This window comes from Argentina silus, assembly GCF_951799395.1.
Source record: "Argentina silus genome assembly, chromosome: X".
In the NCBI taxonomy this organism is placed as follows: domain Eukaryota; kingdom Metazoa; phylum Chordata; class Actinopteri; order Argentiniformes; family Argentinidae; genus Argentina; species Argentina silus.
The window spans coordinates 45,431,909-45,451,482 of NC_139653.1; the positions used below are offsets into that span (position 1 = coordinate 45,431,909).

Genomic DNA, 19,574 nt, shown 5'->3' on the forward strand with positions numbered 1-19,574 from the left:
ATGAGTGTGTGTGTGTGTGTGTTACCTGATGAGTGTGTGTGTGTGTTACCTGATGAGTGTGTGTGTGTGTGTGTGTGTGTTACCTGATGAGTGTGTGTGTGTGTGTGTTACCTGATGAGTGTGTGTGTGTGTGTGTGTTACCTGATGAGTGTGTGTGTGTGTGTGTGTTACCTGATGAGTGTGTGAGTGTGTGTGTGTGTGTTACCTGATGAGTGTGTGAGTGTGTGTGAGTGTGTTACCTGATGAGTGTGTGTGTGTGTTACCTGATGAGTGTGTGTGTGTGTTACCTGATGAGTGTGTGTGTGTGTGTGTGTGTGTTACCTGATGAGTGTGTGTGTGTGTGTGTGTGTGTGTGAGTGTGTTACCTGATGAGTGTGTGAGTGTGAGTGTGTTACCTGATGAGTGTGTGAGTGTGAGTGTGTTACCTGATGAGTGTGTGAGTGTGTGTGTGTTACCTGATGAGTGTGTGTGTGTGTGTGTGTGTGAGTGTGTGTGTGTGTTACCTGATGAGTGTGTTGCTGCCTGATCCCTCTGGGCTGTAGTACACTACATTCTCCAGGGAGAGCGAGAAGGACAGGCCCTGTGAGTCCGAGATGTACAGGTGGGTGACGTTGTTGACATGGTTCACGCACACAAAGACCTGGTCCTCCGATGCGTCAGCGATGTAGTACTCCTGCAGGGGAAGAGAGACCTTTTATTACCTTCCATTTCAACATCTCTCGTTCATAAAGAGAAAAAAAGATTTAAAAGGCTTTTCAAAACACTCAAAAGTACAGATGCACTGAGTAATGATGTTAGTCATTCACTGAGTTAATTGGAAAAGTAATGCCAGGTATAGCTAGGGAGCAATTTATAAAATGTGCTTTCTGAGGGCGGTAATTGTACAAAAAGGCTAGCCACGTCACACTTCCGACCTCAGTAGCTGTATAAAATGTAATATAGTGCATCACAGCACATGACAAATCGTTTTAGGACAAAGAGAAGAAAATATTCTGAAATACACATACAGTACTTTTCTGACTTGAACCATTGTGCAACAACATTGTGCAGCACCAGGATGCCATATATCAGTAAAAAAAAAACGAATGGACTAACTAAAAAAACCAACTAAAACTAACTAAACTAACTAGCTAAAACTAATGACTAATGTGGGCGTTTAAAATAGCAAGTGTCTAGGGAAAATACAGTTGGACATTAAAATCAGTCCCTCTCTGCTAGTGATTTTCAAAGGGTTGGCCATGCGGAAGGGACGAGAGAGAAAGGAGAGCACTAGGGGACACTCTCAACATGGCGGAAGACTGGAGACTCACTGTGATTGGGTGACGGGTCATGAACTGGGCGGCTCTCATTGGCTGGCGGTTGTAAGACACCCACAGCTGGACCGACGAGGGTTGATGACTCCCGAACAATGTCTGGAAACAGAGAGACATACAAAAAAAATAACCTCCATGATTTGATAAACAAGACACAAACATATCTATTTGGTATGAAGACCAACAATGTCTGTATTGCACCTGTAGCCTATATTGCAGTGTTTCAGGGTTCAAATCCAATCAATTGGAGCATCTTTTAGCCAATTAGAATACACTTGGACAACATTATCCATGTGTTGGCATAGCCCGCAATCAAATTGTTGGGGTCACTGGAAATTACTGACAATTTGGGGTCGTGAGACAAAAAAGTTTGGGAACCCCTGGACTACTGAGTCTCCTCCGGTGGATGGTGCTGGTGTATCAGGTGACACCATCACCACCACCACCATCATCATCATCATCAATCTCAGACATATCAAATCAACTGATATTAGAGGTAAGAGTCTGACTGGTGAGTCTCCTCCGGTGGATGGTGCTGGTGTATCAGGTGACACCATCACCACCACCACCATCATCATCATCATCAATCTCAGACATATCAAATCAACTGATATTAGAGGTAAGAGTCTGACTGGTGAGTCTCCTCCGGTGGATGGTGCTGGTGTATCAGGTGACACCATCACCACCACCACCATCATCATCATCATCAATCTCAGACATATCAAATCAACTGATATTAGAGGTAAGAGTCTGACTGGTGAGTCTCCTCCGGTGGATGGTGCTGGTGTATCAGGTGACACCATCACCACCACCACCATCATCATCATCATCAATCTCAGACATATCAAATCAACTGATATTAGAGGTAAGAGTCTGACTGGTGAGTCTCCTCCGGTGGATGGTGCTGGTGTATCAGGTGACACCATCACCACCACCACCACCATCATCATCATCATCAATCAATCTCAGACATATCAAATCAACTGATATTAGAGGTAAGAGTCTGACTGGTGAGTCTCCTCTGCAGGATGGTTCTGTTGAGTGCAGAGAGTGAGATGAGACGAGAGCTCCAGTGGTGATGTAACAAACCCCGGGAGGCCTGGTCTCATTGTTGTGACTTTAGAGAGACCACCTTGTTCACAAGAGAAGAAGAGCTGTAGTGTTTGATGAATGAGGAGCAGGAGAGGTTGAGAATCAGGTTTCACCATCATCATCATCTTCATCATAGCTCCTGAACAAGATCCCCTGAGGTGTCCACTCGACTGTCTCTCAGTCTGGAACACACACACACTCTGATCTCTCCTGTGTGTGTGTGTGTGTGTGTGTATGTGTGTGTATTCGATCTCCGTCCTTGAGATACACTCAGAGCTGACATCAGCACATTTATTTTCACTTCATCAAAACGTAATTGGCAATAAAAGTAAAATGCAAAAGGAAATGATTATCATTTGAATCCATCTGTATTGTCCCTTCTTGGTAGCTATGGGTAGATTATAATTTCAACAAAACATGGTTTGATTTTATAATCCATGGATAACAGGGGAAGAGAGATATGCCGCTCGGACACAGAAATCCCACTATGATCCTAATAACGATGAAAGTAAGACAGATGGTTTCGTAATACTACAGCGTACAGCCTGCTGGGCGAGTCTTGCTCCCTTTCTCTCTCTCTCTCACACACACACACACACAGCGCCGCTGGAAAGCACACATCCATTAGGAGAGCTGGTGCATTATAGACAGCTCACTCAGCACACAGGAGGGTAATCAGGTTTAACACTGGATTAACAAATAGCACCCCTAAGGTAGTAAAGATAATGATTTAAACAAGCAAACATACACACAAACGCATTAACACACAAACACATTAACACACAAACACACACACAACGGCAAAGACAGGGATGCATTTTTGAGAGCTTCCTCCCAGTATCCCCAGCTAGTGACTGATGTATTGACTGGTGTAGTCAAGCGTCAGGTAGTCTTTCTCCTGATGACCCAGCAGCACAGTGGCTCTCTGTTCCCTAGGACACACTGGGACTGCATGGGCGGTGTGTGTGTGTGTGTGTGTGTGTGTGTGTGTGTGTGTGTGTGTGTGTGTGGTGTGGGTGTGTGTGTGTGTGTGTGGGGGTGTTTGTGTGTGTGTGTGTGTGTGTGTGTGGGTGTTTTTGCAAGTGTGTTTTTGTGAGTGTTCTATTCAATCTATTGATTTATCTACTGTAGCTGTTAGCCTGCCGTGGTGTGAAAGCAAAGTAGCCACAACACAATCTGGGACTGAGAGAATAGAGAGAGAGAGAGAGAGAGAGAGAGAGAGAGAGAGAGAGAACCAGAAAGATAGAGAGAGCAACAGAGAGAGATAGAGACAGAGAGAGAGAGAGAGAGAGAGAGAGAGAGAGAGAACCAGAAAGATAGAGAGAGCAACAGAGAGAGAGAGAGACAGAGAGAGAGAGAGAGAGAGAGAGAACCAGAAAGATAGAGAGAGCAACAGAGAGAGATAGAGACAGAGAGAGAGAGAGACAGAGAGAGAGACAGAGAGAGAGAGAACCAGAAAGATAGAGAGAGCAATAGAGAGAGAGAGAGGCAGAGCGACAGACAGAGAGAGAGAGTGAGAGACACAGAGGGAGAGTTTCAGCAGACTGCTGCTAAAAGCCTCAATGAAGGCGGGGGAGATATGAACAACAGAGGCTGCAGTATCGCAGAGGAATCGCTGCCAACATGACTGCCAGGGGGAATAAAGCTGCTTCTTGTTCTTGAGTGTTGCAACACTTTAATGTCCTTTTTACGGGAAGGACCGAATACCAAACACAGGCTTAACTAGCCAGGAAATCTCCAGTTAAAATGTTTTTTTCTTGTGTTGATGTGTAACTGTAGAGTAAGACATTAAAATGTTGCTTAGAACCGGACTGGCTGGCTGGAACTCTCCGAGTCTCTCTCCCTGGAGAATTCAACTCAGGAAGTCTTCTGAAGAGAATGTAAACAAGCTCTCAGAGGCATGAGGAAAAAGGGCTGGCGTTCGATAAGACACTCATTGATGTTGCTACGCTCCCTCCCCTCTGCAATGGGAACCAGGAGGGAAATGTGTCAAACAGAAAACCTGTGAGACTGAAGCTAACCATGGCCTCAATTCAATCAGCTGCACACTAACAGGGTTTCAATGATTATGCAACAACTCCATTCTTCTTATGCAACAACAAAATGTCCTCCACAAAACCATCCAAACCTGACAAACAATATGGATTTGACTGCATCTCAAATCAAATATGCTTTCTTGCTGCACAAGAAGAATTACAATGTACGAGTTCTCCTGGAAGCCGGCTGCTACTGTATATGACACATTGAATTTGGAGCTCGAGCCAATTCTCTTCCTGGGGACTAGAGAGAGTGAAAGGAGAGGTCTGAGGTCTGATAATCTATTACTCATCAGGATCTATATTATATTATTGGTGGATAAACCCCTCCGCTTCTATGGGGCTTTAATTAGTCTAAGCGGCTTGGGGCTGCCAAAAAGCACTGGTGGTATTCATTATAGTAATCCTATTAGCGCAGACAAAGATAGAAAGGATGGGTATGGAGAGAGGAAGAATATTCGGAGAGGGAGTGAAGGCAGACAGTCGGGCTGGGTACAGAGAGGAGAGAGAGTTGAAGAGCCAGCGAGCTAACTCTGGGAGTCTAGCTCTAAGAGCTAATGCTAACGCTGAGTGACTGGCCTGCATCTTTGGTGCTTCTCATCCTCGGCCAGACTAACGTACTACCCCGGGGCCAACGCTGGTGCAGAGGCCTGTGTCTGGGGCTGCTGTCTGGGTCGAAGTCAGGCCAGGGGGTCACAGGCAGGGCAACTGGAGCCATCAGACAATCTCTCTCACGTTGGAAAGATCCAGTTCAATTCCAATTTTCTTCTCTTTTTCCCCCGGAGCACTCGTTCACTGTCCCTCATGGGTTAGTGGGGATTTCCATCATGTCTTACACCAGGGGAGGCTGGTGGAGGTAGAAATCCGAGGAAGGGCTCATTGTAATGCATTGAATGGAATGGATCTTACCCCAGTGCTCCAGTGTAATGTAAACACACTCCTTTTCCCTCTTCCCTCCCTCCCTCCTTCCTCCTCTACTCCTAGTTCCTGTTTTCTTCTGATTGGTTAGTGCCAGTGGTGTGTCTAGTCTGCAGCATTGCCCCGGAGCTAGATACACACACACCTGTGTGTGTGTGTGTGTGTGTGTGTGTTTGACAATACATCATCCCCTGCAGGAGTTATTCAGACAGAACATAGTTTAAACAAGCAGGAATTATTAGGTATACGAGCTCTGAACACACACACACACACACACACACACACACACACACACACACACACACACACACACACACACACACACACACACACAGAGAGAAATACAAACAAATATCCCAGCCTAGTTTAGATAATATCTCTGCATTTGGGCTCTGAGCACATTAGCCCCACCATCAACAGTACATGGCCTATTTCCTCTGTGTTTACACAGCTAAGAGCTTCCTTACAAGGGGGTCAATGACTTCTCCTTTATAGCAACATGAATTAAAAGTACAAACCGACGCTTGTTCAACTCATTTAATCCCCACTATGCAGGCTAAGTGCATACTTGAACAATGTCGGTAAACATCTGATATTATTTACACATCTGATACTCGTTACACATCTGACCTCACTTCATAATCTGTGATATTGCAAGCGAGCATTTAGCGGCAAATATGCAGCAAAGCAAAACATCTCCATCTGCTAGTGTGTGTGTGTGTAGTGACGTTCGCCCACGTGCAACAAGGCAAAGCTGGTGGGAATATTTGTGACACCGATTCTCTGCCAAGGGGAATGACCGGGATCCAACCATCTCTCTCTCGCTCGCTCGCTCGCTCGCACGCACACACGCACGCACACACTTACCCTGGAGGTGGTGGCAAACATGTACTTGTCTCGGAGCTGGAAGTTGTCCACCCGCTCCAGGATGACCCGGCGGTTCTGTTCGCTCTGGAAGAAGTCTGTGCTACTGAGGATGCTGGACACGCCCTGGGGTTCCTGTCTCTGGACCAGAACTGTGGTGGGGGGGTCATATGGCTCCACGCCCCTGAGAGGACACACAACACAATAAATCAATCAAGATTTTAAAAACTTGGCCTTGCTGCCCTAAATAACCATTAGACAGAGGAAGGAAGATCATACAGTTCTAGTTCCTTGACATGAACTTCGCACCACAGTTTTCACTAATACATTTGTCACAAAGGGGTTAACAGTAACCCAGCCTAAACCCTCAGACACACCTTGAGTGGGAGATGAAGTCATCATGGCCGTACACAAACACACAAACACTCACTGTGGAATGGTGGAATGTTTTTAACACAGAGCTTAAAATAGTACATGCATCTACTTGAATCTGTTCCAACCGCAAAATACATTAACAACACACACAAATGCGGTTTAAAAAATCCATTAAGAGCAGACACAGATACAGTTTGAAAATCCATTAACTGACACAGACACAGTTTGAAAATCCATTAACAATAACACAAATACAACAGCCACAGACACAACAGACATAGTTTGCTGAGCGCAAACACCACAGTAGGTGGTGAGGTCGTCAGTGATGTCATTTTGAAACCCTGAACTGTAATGCTGCTGCGGCCGAAGGAAAAGGAGCATACAGCACTGAACGCTACTTGTGTCTGGTAAATGTACCCTGATGCAGATTCTAAATTTGCATGGCACTTTCCTGGTGGCCATGGAGCTCCACAGAGAGGCCAGTGTCTGGGCTGAACCCTGGCCCTGTCGTGTGACACTCTGTAGGGGTCACTGTTTTATGGGTGCTCACTGTCTGGGTGGAAAGAACATGACAAAGACCACAGGTCAGACAGAGTTTGAGGCTGTGACCATCTCACAAGTTCTGTCCATGTCTCTCTCTATCTCCTTCTCTCTCTCTCCATCCATCCATGGGCTCCCTACAGCACAGGCAGAGCAGTGTTGGAGTCTGCTACGGCCTCCTCGCACTCACTAAACTCTGGAGTCTGCTACGGCCTCCTCGCACTCACTAAACTCTGGAGTCTGCTTGTCTGCAGCTGCCTCTCAGTCGCCCCCGACCACACCCGCAGGATCACAGGATTAGAAGGGGAACAAACCCATACGGTCGGCTTGACAACGGTGGGTTAAACCCCGTCCACTAGGGGCGTTGTGAACCAGACCTAAACCCCTCGCCTTTACAGCAGTCTTAGCCAAAGCTGCACAACAGCCTTCTCTCGATCTCTTCTCGGAGGCAAACATCATTAGGCATGGAAATCCACAGGAGTCCGACAGTCCCTGACAGACTGGAGCGTACACACTCACACAAACAAGTATGCCTTGTCGTCCCTGATCCCAGATCTGCATGTCTGTGTGCGCTTTAGCAAGCCAACTCCTCTGGCATTGTCATTGTCACACCAAAACATGTACAGTAGTATAAAACTCTTCGCTAAGCTAGACTAGGCTACGCTAGGCTAAGCTACGCTACACTAGGATATGCTACGCTAAGCCACACTAGGCTATGCTACGCTAGGCTAAGCTATGCTAGGGCACACTAGGCTACACTAGGCATGATGCTATAACAGCATGTGGTGCAGTATAATAATGAGGAATGTTATCAAACATGGTGAGAGTTGGCTGAAGCACATACACACATCTGGGACACATAGGGAACCAGGCTATCCAGAGGATGCACAAACCACAAATCAAGAAGAAGTGAATATTGCTGATGCGTGTGGAACGGTCATTTTTGCGTGACAACAGTGTCTTGATGTTGACTCCTATTCTGGAGATCTCATCTGGCCGACAGACTGTGTGTGTGAGTGTGTGCATACTTCCTGCTTTGGGCCACATTTCTATCGTTAGCTTTTGGAGTATGAGTACTCCAAGCAGAATAGAATAGAGTTGAAGAGAGGAGAGTTGAGGAAAGGATAGGAGAGGAGGAGAGGAGAGGAGAGGAGAGGAGAGGAGAGGAGAGGAGAGGAGAGGAGAGGAGAGGAGAGGAGAGGAGAGGAGAGGAGAGGATTGGAGAGGAGAGGAGAGGAGAGGAGAGGATTGGAGAGGAGAGGAGAGGAGAGGAGAGGAGAGGAGAGGATTGGAGAGGAGAGGAGAGGAGAGGATTGGAGAGGAGAGGAGAGGAGAGGAGAGGAGAGGAGAGGAGAGGAGAGGAGAGGAGAGGATTGGAGAGGAGAGGATTGGAGAGGAGAGGAGAGGATTGGAGAGGAGAGGAGAGGAGAGGGGAGGGGAGGGGAGGGGAGGGGAGGGGGAGACAAGAGAGTTGTAGAGGCCCTGTGCGATAAGAGAGTAAGATCAGAGAGGATCTCCTTACACCCACACAGGCAAATCCGCATAAACAAACACCGTCACTATCTAGCATACAGAGGCTGTAACCTGTTATCAGAAGGTTTGATAATGAACAAACAGAGTTAAACAATCGCCCCATACAGTCCTCTTTCATACCTTCACTGCACCAGGCTGGGCTATTTATTTACCCCAGATTTGACACAGTATTCAGGCCTGTCACACACAGGGACAGTGGCGTCACAAGTGTTTTGCAGTGCCATTCAATTTCATGGTGTGCTGATCTGATCAGGGTATTTGACTGGGAGAGGCGGGGGGGGGGGGGGTGAGTGAGATCACGCTTAGTAAGCAGCCAGCGATCGAAAGACATTAATGAGTCGTTTATCTCCCTGTCTCTCCACTCTCTGGCCTGATGACTTCTAACAAGCCTGCAGGCCACATGAGCAGGGGAGCAGGAAGTTACACACGCACACACACACACACACAAAAAGTAAACAGGAAATGAAGACAGACCGCAGACACGTCAGTGATACTTACATTCATCTTCACTTTGATGCAGCTTATGTTTCCCAGACAGTCTCAACAGGGTTATCCAACACAAATCTTTATGGTATAGTGCGCACACACACACACACACACACACACACACACACACACACACACACACACACACACACACATTACCAGAAATAGGCCTTCACGTGCTCTTGGATCAACACCCATGTCTCGCCAAAATCATCTGATTTCCACAGCTAGAGTCAGGAGAGAGAAGAAGCGGATGGATGGGGTTAATGCAATAGGTCCCGCTCACTGGCACATTCTGACATACATACGACAGAAATAATACTGGAAAGTCAAGGAGAGGTCATCTAGAGTAAAACATTTTGCTTTTCTCTGTTACACTAATGCAGGGGAATGGTTGTTGTTGTTGTTATGAACAGGAATGTGTGGTTCATTAACTAATGCTGTAATTACAGGGTAAAGGCATGCTAAAGGAGTAGCACTTTAAGGCCTTAAGACGCATCTTCATCGGCTGGCCTGCCCTTCCTCCTAGGCGTTGATTGCTATTTTTATGAGATGTTTTTTCTGTTCTATTTTAATTCAAATTGTTCTATATTAATATTGTTATATTACTTTTATTTTATGCACTTTGAGATGAGTCTCGTATAATGAAAAGCACTTTGTAAATGTAATAAATTATTGTTATTATTACTTTGCACACAGAGATAATACAAACCTCCAGTCACTGGTCTAGGATCAGGTCAGCTTGGGGTGGGTTGATAACAGTTATGTTATGCTAGTAATAATAAACTTTTATACAGCGCCTAGAACAATGTTACAAAGTGCTTTACAAATAAACAGACAAATAAAAACAAAAATATAAGTAGAAACAATGAAACACAACACATTAAAAAGAATAAGACCAGCATCAAAAACAAAAATAAAAGTAGAAAAACGGTAAAACACAACACATTAAAAATAATAAGGGAAGCATCAATTAAAGGCTAGGCTAGTCTATAAAAATGAGTTTTAAGAAGAGATTTAAAAGAGAATACTGATCTTGCTAGCCTAATATCCTCAGACAGGTTGTTCCAGAGTCTAGGGGCCCGAATGGCAAAGGCACCTTTTGTCTTCAGCCTAGACTCCGGAACGGCCAGAAGGGCCCTGCCTGAGGATTTTAGGCTGCGCTGGGGCTCATAGGGGATTAAAAGGTCCAAATTATAGTCCCAGACCCAGGCGAGCCTTCAAAGTTATCAGTAAAATCTTAAAATCAATTCTAAAACTAACAGTAGCAGCAGCCCACCTGTTTGTTGGGGTGGGAGCTGTCGTAGCCTAGCACCAGGCTAGCTCTTTTGCTGTGAAGGAGCAGATCTGTGGGTTTGAAGTGGATGGGGAACCCCTGGACACTCTTACAGAAGTTAAAGGTGTTCCACAGGAAACTGTTGGCCGTGTCTGCAAACAGGTACTGGGAGGGGGGAGACAAGGAGCGAAATTAAACACACAACTGCCTTGGTCAAACCGATGTCTTTCCTTGGTCAAACCGATGTCTTTCCTTGGTCAAACCGATGTCTTTCCTTGGTCAAACCGATGTCTTTCCGGACTAAAATGAACAAACCTAGATGTACTGAGGAGAAAGACTAAACGGGACCACATAAAAGCATAGGCCTGCAAAATGAGATCTGACAACTGCCTTGGTCAAATTGATTTTTTTTGGCTGGTTTATTTGAACAAAATAGTTGCCTAGTCTTATACAGAAATTTTAAATAACTTTAAAAAATGAAAAACATTTAGAAACATCTAAAAGGATACAAAAAATAAAAAAGATCAAATAAATTAAATATTCCAGGATCATTTATTTCCAATCCTAATTAGAAATTCTGATTATGCAATTCTACAGCTATAATCCCTGTCTCTTCGTTCTTCGTTTGATCTTTTGTTTGACTGCCTTCCCAATAACCCTTCCATTCTCCACGGCTGCCGTTTGAAACAGGACAGTGCCCTCGTGAGAACAAAAGCCCTGTAACACTGAGAGGAGAGAGAGAGGAGAGGCTGAGAGGAGAAGAAGGAGGAGGAGCAGGAGGAGAAGAGGCTGAGACGAGAGGCAGAGAGGAGGAGGAGGAGGAGGAGGAGATGAGGCTGAGAGGAGAAGAAGGAGGAGGAGCAGGAGGAGAAGAGGCTGAGACGAGAGGCAGAGAGGAGGAGGAGCAGGAGGAAGAGAGGCTGAGAGAAGAAGGAGGAGGAGCAGAGGCTGAGAGGAGAGGCAGAGAGGAGGAGGAGCAGGAGGAAGAGAGGCAGAGAGGAGGAGGAGGAGGAGGAGCAGGAGGAGAGGTGAGGAGGAGGAGGAGGATGAGAGGAGAGGAGAGGTTGAGAGGAGAGGCTTAGAGGAGAAGAAGGAGGAGGGGGGGGAGGAAGAGAAGGAGGAGAAAGAGGAGGGGGAGGAGGAGACAGGGATAGAGACACTATAGTAATGAGCCGAAAGTATCATGTAATGCAAAGGATAGTCATAGGGCCTAGGTGTAGCTAAAGTATAGCCTAGATATACAGCCAGACACTAGATACTTTACTAGTGGAGGCAGAACCTGCTACTGACATAAGTCAGGGAGGTAGAAATCGGAGGACGGGCTCATTGTAATGCATGGGATGGAATGAAAACTGGTATCAGCCACACGTGTTTGACACCATTCCTCATTCCGTTCCATGCATTATAATGAGCCCGTCCTCCGATTTCTACCTCCACCAGCCTCCCCTGGTACAAGTGTAGTTTATGGCTCTCTGTGTGTGCAGATGTGGAGGCAGCTATTCCCCATGATAATTATATTCATGGTGTTCTGGTGCACTAGTTATAGATGCAAACAGAGGGAGATCCTGCTGTTCTCTCCCCTCTCTCTCTCAGCTTCCCTTGCCTGCTCTGAACCAGACGGACGGCCCCTGTCTGCAGCCCTGCAGGCCTCCGCAGCCCACACACACACTGCAGCCTCACACGGCAGGAGACACACACACACACACACACCTCTGCCTACAATCCTGCCTTCTAATGCTACAAACCGCTTTTCCCATCATGCACCATGTTACCTGGCAGGACCTGGCTGGCCCAGGAGGCTTGGCTGAGTGCCAGGGGGGAGGGTGGGGTAGCTGCAGGCGGGGCCAATACCATGACTCACAGGCTAACAGGAGACATTTTTACAGAGTTGCATCAAAACTCACTGCACTGCACCTGATAAGACACTGGCTCCTGACACACTCACTCACACGCACTGCATCTAGTAAAACACTAGCTCCTAACACCACACACACACACACACACACACACACACACACACACACACACACACACTTACCCTCTTATTGTCCGCGGGGCTGTGATAGAACTGGGAGATGACCTGTTTGCTGGCATTTCTTTCCCCGGACAGTTGAAACCTCTCAGAGATGGGGGAGAATGTTGTTCCATAATCATAGGACACATACACCTAGCATAGGGGACAGACGGAGAGGAGAGAGTGAGTTACCGTTGTTAATGTATCACATCAAATGCCCCCTTTTAACCACTAATCGTGAGGTTCCTCTTACCATAGGAGCTGAATGAGAGTCATTGACACCACTAAGTTAGGATAAGCTGTCTGTTAGTGACTATGGGAGAGATAGTAGCAGATTTAACCAACAGCAGAGGGATGTGTTGTTGCTGTAACAGATGGGAGGATTAGCATGTGGCTCGGTGACTCTGTGAGATGAGAGAGATGTAGGAAGCCAAACTGTGGTTATTGCCCTCAATGTTGCATGATAAACACAGTCAGGGAAGAGAGGCATGCGGCTGGCCTTGCCTTGACCACCCCCTTATATCGTAACAGTGGACCATCCCTCAGACCCTCATCATAGAACATGAGCCATGTCTGTCCCACACCAGATGGACGGACACACGAACACACACACACACACACACACACACACACACACACACACTCACAGAAAACATTAGGCAATCACACTGGTTAATACTATCAACGCTGCATTTCAAACTGTGCTTAATACGATCAATGTTTACATACTTGAACAGATGAAGAGGGTCTGAATTTGAGTGGGGTAAAAAAAAAAAAAGACAGAGCAGTACGGTAAAAAAATAAGACAGGAAAGAATTCTATGGCCGTTACATGAATAGTGAGCGAGAGGAATTGAGGAGATAAGATACAAGTCTAAAAACAGCTTGGATATAAGGCAACATGTGGGTGGAGGTAGCGGGTGGTAGATATGCTCACGGACAGGATGCTATATTTCCAAATCGCCCCTTTCTCCCTAAGGCATAGATCTCAGAGGATTGGATAGGTGTGAGCAATATTAGTTGAAATTTTTTTTTTTTTCGCTATGCAGGATCAGATCGAGCTGGCTGATTTTTCCCTATACTGCTCAGAATCTGCCAGATAGATCTGACCCTGGATCACAAAAAAGAATATGGATCATTCTGATATAGATTAAAAGTTTTGAAATACTGACAACCACATTGCTCATCCAATCCTCTAGTTCCACAGAACTGCCTTGGTGGGAGGAGTTCCGGGTTGATTCTGTAATTCAGAGTTTCGGTTCCTTTTGCCTTCGATTGTGAATCGGGCACATGAAGAGCACGCACCGAGCTAGTCTTGGGACCGGTGGCTCCAACGCTGTCTCTGGCCAACGCCACGATGACATTGCTCTTCTCCCCGGCCCAATGCACCACCATCTGGTTGTGAGAGTCATTCAGGTTGGCCTGCAAAGACAAGAGCAGTCTATTATACAGTTGGACAATTTTGATTAAAAAACAAAACAAGCTCCTCTCAGTGCAAAATGAATGTAACACTTACGCAATAATGCCAGTCATCCAGTTAAGCCCAATGATGTATCGCTACTGTTACAATGCCCACTGTCTTATCAGTTGACCCTGTAAGGAGCACCTGTGTGTGTGTGTGTGTGTGTGTGTGCGCCTATGTACAAAGTGGCAAGCTCCACCTCACATTGCCCACATTGAGAATCTGTAACTGTGTTCATTGAAACAAGATGACACTAGGAGGGACTAAGCTCAGGTAAAGCCTAGATACAAACACTGTCAGATCAACTTCTCCAAAATATCTAAAAGAGGAGACAACCCTAGCACATCCATCTCTATAGCAGCCCTGTGGTCACTGGGGGGGTTGGAGCCAGAGTGATCACAGCCAGCAGCCAACCAGCCGTCTTGACCAACCTAGTGCCAGGGATTCACACACAAAGCATTCCTTCACACTAGGGCCCTGACATAAGCCTTGATAGAATCTGACAGGCCCGAAATTATTCAACACCGCCACTGAGTCACCAAGTCAGGAGACACAGGCCAGAATACTTTTCTTCTCTGGTTTCCTTTTTGAGATATTCGACCAAATCTTGAAATCAGCCGAGTGGAACAGCAAGTTAATCTACTCTTGTGCCGAACCAGTCATGCTCCTTCTGCTGTGGGCAGATCTAGATTCCTATCTGTTGTAAAACCACGTCGAAATGGAAAATACATTTGAGAACAGCCTTGCAAAGGCCAAGTGTCTGAATGAGAGACTAGACAACCATGATTCCATTAGGCAACATGAAATACACAATATACCCTACTCCAAAAACAGAAGAGAGAGTGCTCTTTGGAGGGGTTCAGTATTTTTCCAAATATGAACACAAAAATACGAGGATTCTTTGGGATTAATCATAACAAGCAGCACCAACGTCAGTAGTTACCATTATGGGAGGCTGAAATTAGAAGACGGGCTCTAACAAAGGTCTTCTGAATTCTACCTCCACCGGCCTGCCCTAGTTACCATATAAGTGTATTGAAGTACCAGAGTGTATCCATTGGAACCACATATTTTCCTGGTAAACAGCAAGTAAATGCAAGTGCAGACAGGACTGTAAAATAAAGTGCTCGCCTCACACAAAAACAACAACACCAGTAAATTAGGGTGAGTGAAAAAAACAAAAACAGTAAAATGGGGTGTCTATTAACATTCCCCATCATGTTCTCCTTCATTAAATCACATGCACACACACACACATACACACGCACACACACGCACGCACATGCACGCACATACACGCACATACACACACACACACACACACACACACACACACACACACACACACGCACACGCACACGCACACGCACACGCACACGCACACGCACACGCGCACACGCACACGCACACGCACACGCACACGCACACGCACACGCACACACACACACACACACACATACACACACACACACACACACACACACACACACACTCCTTCATTATTCAGGAGTGCAGAACGAGCTGCTGCTGAGAGAGTGTCGCCAGGCAGCGGAGCCGCCGAGATAAAGCCATGATGATGACATCATCCCTGCAGAACTGCCATCCAGCCAGCTCCTCGCTCTTTCCCAACGCAACCGTTGCATTTGCGATCTACCGGCTAGGGCATTTTCTGGCAAGACACAGCAGCACAACTGCACCATTCCATTTTTACAAATGTGCAGCTTGACTGTGATAATACCAGTCAAGCTGCACATTTGTGTTTCATGATTAACATCAGCAGTTTTAAGACCTGTGGCCTAATCAATGTGTTTCAGTTTTTTTTTTTTTATCTGACCGTGTCTGAGATGTTCATCTGTGGTGCAGAGGGAGTAGTGTCTCCAGCACCAAACAACACTGGCTCTGTTATGTAAAGACCTGTTCAACTGTGGAATCTCTGAGTAGACTACTTGACAGAGAGAGTGACTAGACTTCTTCTCTTTCAAGGCTGAATGATAAGTAGGTTGAGATGGCAGACCGGCTGCCTGACTGCTGCACTTAACATCTTAGTTCTAGCTAAGGAGTTTAGCCAGCACAACACAAAGGAGAGTGTGTGTGTGTGTGTGTGTGTGTGTGTGTGTGTGTGTGTGTGTGTGTGTGTGTGTGTGTGCGTGCGTGTGCGTGTGTGTGTGTGTGTACGTTTGGAGAGGGAGGTTAGGTTATATCTCAGGAGGTTGGTACTGCACAAACCCACTCATCATGCTCCAGGTGATTTAATGTGTCCTTCAGCTGGCCTTGAGAGGCTGTCAGCTGAAATGCAGCTCACACACAGCAGAGAGTAGGTTCAACGCCTTATTGGGACTGTAGCTTTTCCTTAACTGTACTGTTCTCATTCACAATAGCAATTGATTTTGTCTTTAAGCCTACTTCAATTCCTAATGTCCTAAATTAGTGTCTAAAAGGGTTAAACAAGTCAATTCATAGAGGGTGGTGAATGAATAATAATGTCAAAACAAAGAGACATTCACCATTATGAAACTGTCTGTTGCCCTTCAAAAAATCACTATTAATCTCTAGAAACCCACGCAGACATATATGCATCCATGCTCGTACGACCACACATAATAGAAGTACCTACATCACCAGGGACAAGAACAAGTCCAATCAAATCCACCCACTCCCAAGTACCCACTACCAGACTACTTCATTTGTGACATTGAGCCGTAAACACATTCAAGCATCAAAGGCTAATTCACGGAACTGTGCCAAGTGTCAATATCGACTGGTTTCTAAAACAAGAAGAAACGTGACACTTACAGTCTAATGTACTGTGTGTCCTGTCTTGATCTGTTTGTACATGAAAAGATAAACGTTGTGCTTGACTCCACCTTATATAAACTTTGATTGGGTACTAGCTGGATCCTCGTATATAATCCGAAGAGCAAAAATACGACAGGACGGTTAAACTTCAAATTAATTTAATTTATTGCCGCACGTACTGCATATCCTGCCTGTTGCACCTAGATTAGAAGAGTGTCATTATCACCCTGCTGATGTTCACACTGTGGGGACAAGGAGAGCCTCAGGAAACATGCAGGATCAATGCAAATTTTACATTTTACATATTTTATGGTGCTCAACTTTAAGTCAAAAGTCACCTTCATCAGAGCTCTGAAAACACTTAAATATCTGAAATGTGCATTGATCCTCAGTGTGTGGATGCTCTCCTTTTCTGTTCAATGTCAATGTCAATCAATCTTCCTGCAGCTACTGTGTAACTAGAAGTGAACTTATCAGGTCAGGTGTAGCAAGGACTTATCAGGTCAGGTGTAGCAAGGACTTATCAGGTCAGGTGTAGCAAGGGGAGGCTGGTGGAGGTAGAAATCGGAGGACAGGCTCATTATAATGGATGGAGCGGAATAAGGAATGGTATCAAACACACATGTTTGATATCATTCCTCATTTCATTACATACATTGCAATGAGTGTGTCCTCCAATTTCTACCTCCACCAGCCTCCCCTTGGTGTAGCAGTAGGTTGATTCCTCCAATGTCAACGTTTGGACAGTGAGGAACCATTGACCGGAAGCCAGGTTCCAGTTACACTCCCATGCTTGGATTTTACCACCCAGGCCCCCTCATCTCTCTGTCACTCCCTCCATGCCCACCTTTGTCCCTGCTCGACATCCACCAGTGCCTCCTCTTTATGACTCAGGGTTGTTACTGGAAGCCTTGTTTTTTTAAATGCTGTTCCCTTTCAGTTGACTCATATCTTGAACTCATTTTCAGAGACATTTATCTAAGATTAAAATCTTTCAACTATGTGAAGTTTCACATAATGTACTTCCTCTTAACTGGTGTTTTGCATCACCACATAGCAGGTCAGGGAGGTGCAGTTTTGTTTCACAATTCCATTTAAAAAGGGGAATGCTCAATTTCCTAGAGGGAACAAACCGCAAGAAGAAAAAAAGGCCAACAAGGAGGAACTAATGAATTTGGTCAGACAAGTCTTGCCTGTTCTGTGCTAACAAACAAAGGTCAATAAAGGATGTGGGCCTGCCTGGTCCTTGCAGGGGAACCTTTTGTTCATTCACTAAGAGTCACTTAGGCACAATTTAGTACCCTGCCTCATAAAGAACATACCTGAATCCTTGTAGATATTGTTGTTTACTACAGTCTCTGTTAGGAAGAGGGTGTGTGCCGAAAAACTGGCTAAGTTTTTTGTTTTTTTTGTGCCCACTGAAATATACTAACTAACCGTCTCTCCGTGTGCACAGTGTCAATAAGAACATGTTTACAACCAGCATTTACTCTAAGACTACTACAGTTCATAACACACTTGCACACGTCTGATTCAATTAATGTTATGAACACAACATGACATCTGACCTGGCCAGCAGAAGAACCTGAATGCAACAGAAGATAATACAAAGTTGATCATGCAGCTGCTAGCTAATTATGTCTGGTCCAGTTAATTAGTATAATGCAATGACATCATGCAACTATGAATGACTTTCGGTTTCATTTTCTTTCTTTTTTTTTTTTTTTTTTTTTAAAGGAGTCTCTGCACTGTAGCCCCCTCATCCCCAGCCGATTCCTCTACCATTCCAACCCAGCGCTTTCTTATGCATTAATTTTCTCTGTTGAATTCAGGTACTGTGGTAATTTGAATGTACCAGAATGCATCAAACCTGAGATTTGCACACACACTAGGGTTACAAACAGGTAGCCTAGCTATATCTGCTAAAACTCTTTGGTATCGAGACAATCAGTTGGATTAGGGTCAACCCTAACACAGGTCAAAAAGACAATAGAAAGGCACGAAATGTCTGTTGATACAAAATAAAAATGGATAGGGGGTTTGTTTACAAAGATGACGAATGACGTCATCGGGTGGTTATGCCACAGTACATCGTGCATGATGTTACTGAGCTATTCGAGAGGCAAGTGGAAATAAAACAACTGGCAAGACAACATAGCTATCCATTTCAGTAAATACATGGTAGCACTCGTAACCCACTCACTTGACACTCATTAGGGTAGCTACAGCAAGGTGACTTCAACAGCCAGGCTGTGAAAAGTGAGATTTGCTCGTCACCTCACCTCCTCGCCAACCAACAAGATGCGTGCGAATGAGAAAGCCATAAGGCTTACTGGGCTCCGTTACCAAACTACTAACCCTGGCTAGCTTACACAGGCTAACCCCAGCGGTAGCCGAGTACTGAATTGAGCTGCAATATATACTAGCTTTCAGTCGAATTATACTTATCCTGGACATTTCGCATTACCTGTCCATAGACCTTTGGCACGGGTGGTTCGACTGGACTCCGCCGACTGCGGTGTTGATACACGGGAGAAGCCACCCCGTCTTCCCTCGCACTACGTGCAGCTTGTCGCTCCGTTTCGGCTCCATGTATAAATTCTTCATTTGCGTTTACCGTAGAAAATCCTCTATCCTGTGGTACCATAAACCGCTTGTCTTGATGAAGTCGAAGATTGGTGGAAAATGCGCCAGGAGTGAAGAAAAATAGCAAATATATTGTAAACCGAAGAGGGGACAGCATCTTGCCTCTCTGTCTTGTCGCCATGTTTGTGTATGTTTCGGATTTAGGTAACTAGAAGAGCGCCTTCGAGTGGAAGCGTAGGAGGCGCGTCCCCTCATCCCCCTCCCCCCTCTCTAATTGAATATAG

At 45.6% G+C, this 19,574-nt stretch overlaps 1 protein-coding gene across 3 annotated transcripts in view; it reads right to left on the bottom strand.

Moving 5' to 3' along the window:
• sorl1 (sortilin-related receptor, L(DLR class) A repeats containing) overlaps positions 1-19,497 on the bottom strand; it is a 50,297-nt gene extending 30,800 nt beyond the window's left edge. The window contains exons 1-8 of one of the 3 annotated variants that reach the window (XR_014554898.1): positions 19,172-19,471; positions 13,752-13,868; positions 12,472-12,600; positions 10,437-10,598; positions 9,317-9,384; positions 6,227-6,407; positions 1,311-1,412; positions 504-673 (exon numbers count right to left, since the gene is read on the bottom strand). Coding sequence is in view for 2 of the 3 variants with exons in the window: in XM_083694843.1 (XP_083550969.1) it covers positions 504-673; positions 1,311-1,412; positions 6,227-6,407; positions 9,317-9,384; positions 10,437-10,598; positions 12,472-12,600; positions 13,752-13,868; positions 19,172-19,471 (1,229 nt within the window). In the remaining variant the exon portion in view is untranslated. Of the gene's footprint in view, positions 1-503; positions 674-1,310; positions 1,413-6,226; positions 6,408-9,169; positions 9,202-9,316; positions 9,385-10,436; positions 10,599-12,471; positions 12,601-13,751; positions 13,869-19,171 lie in introns of those variants that run through there. The other 2 variants (XM_083694843.1, XM_083694844.1) reach the window with 2 other exon arrangements.
• Between the last annotated feature and the right edge of the window lie 77 nt (positions 19,498-19,574).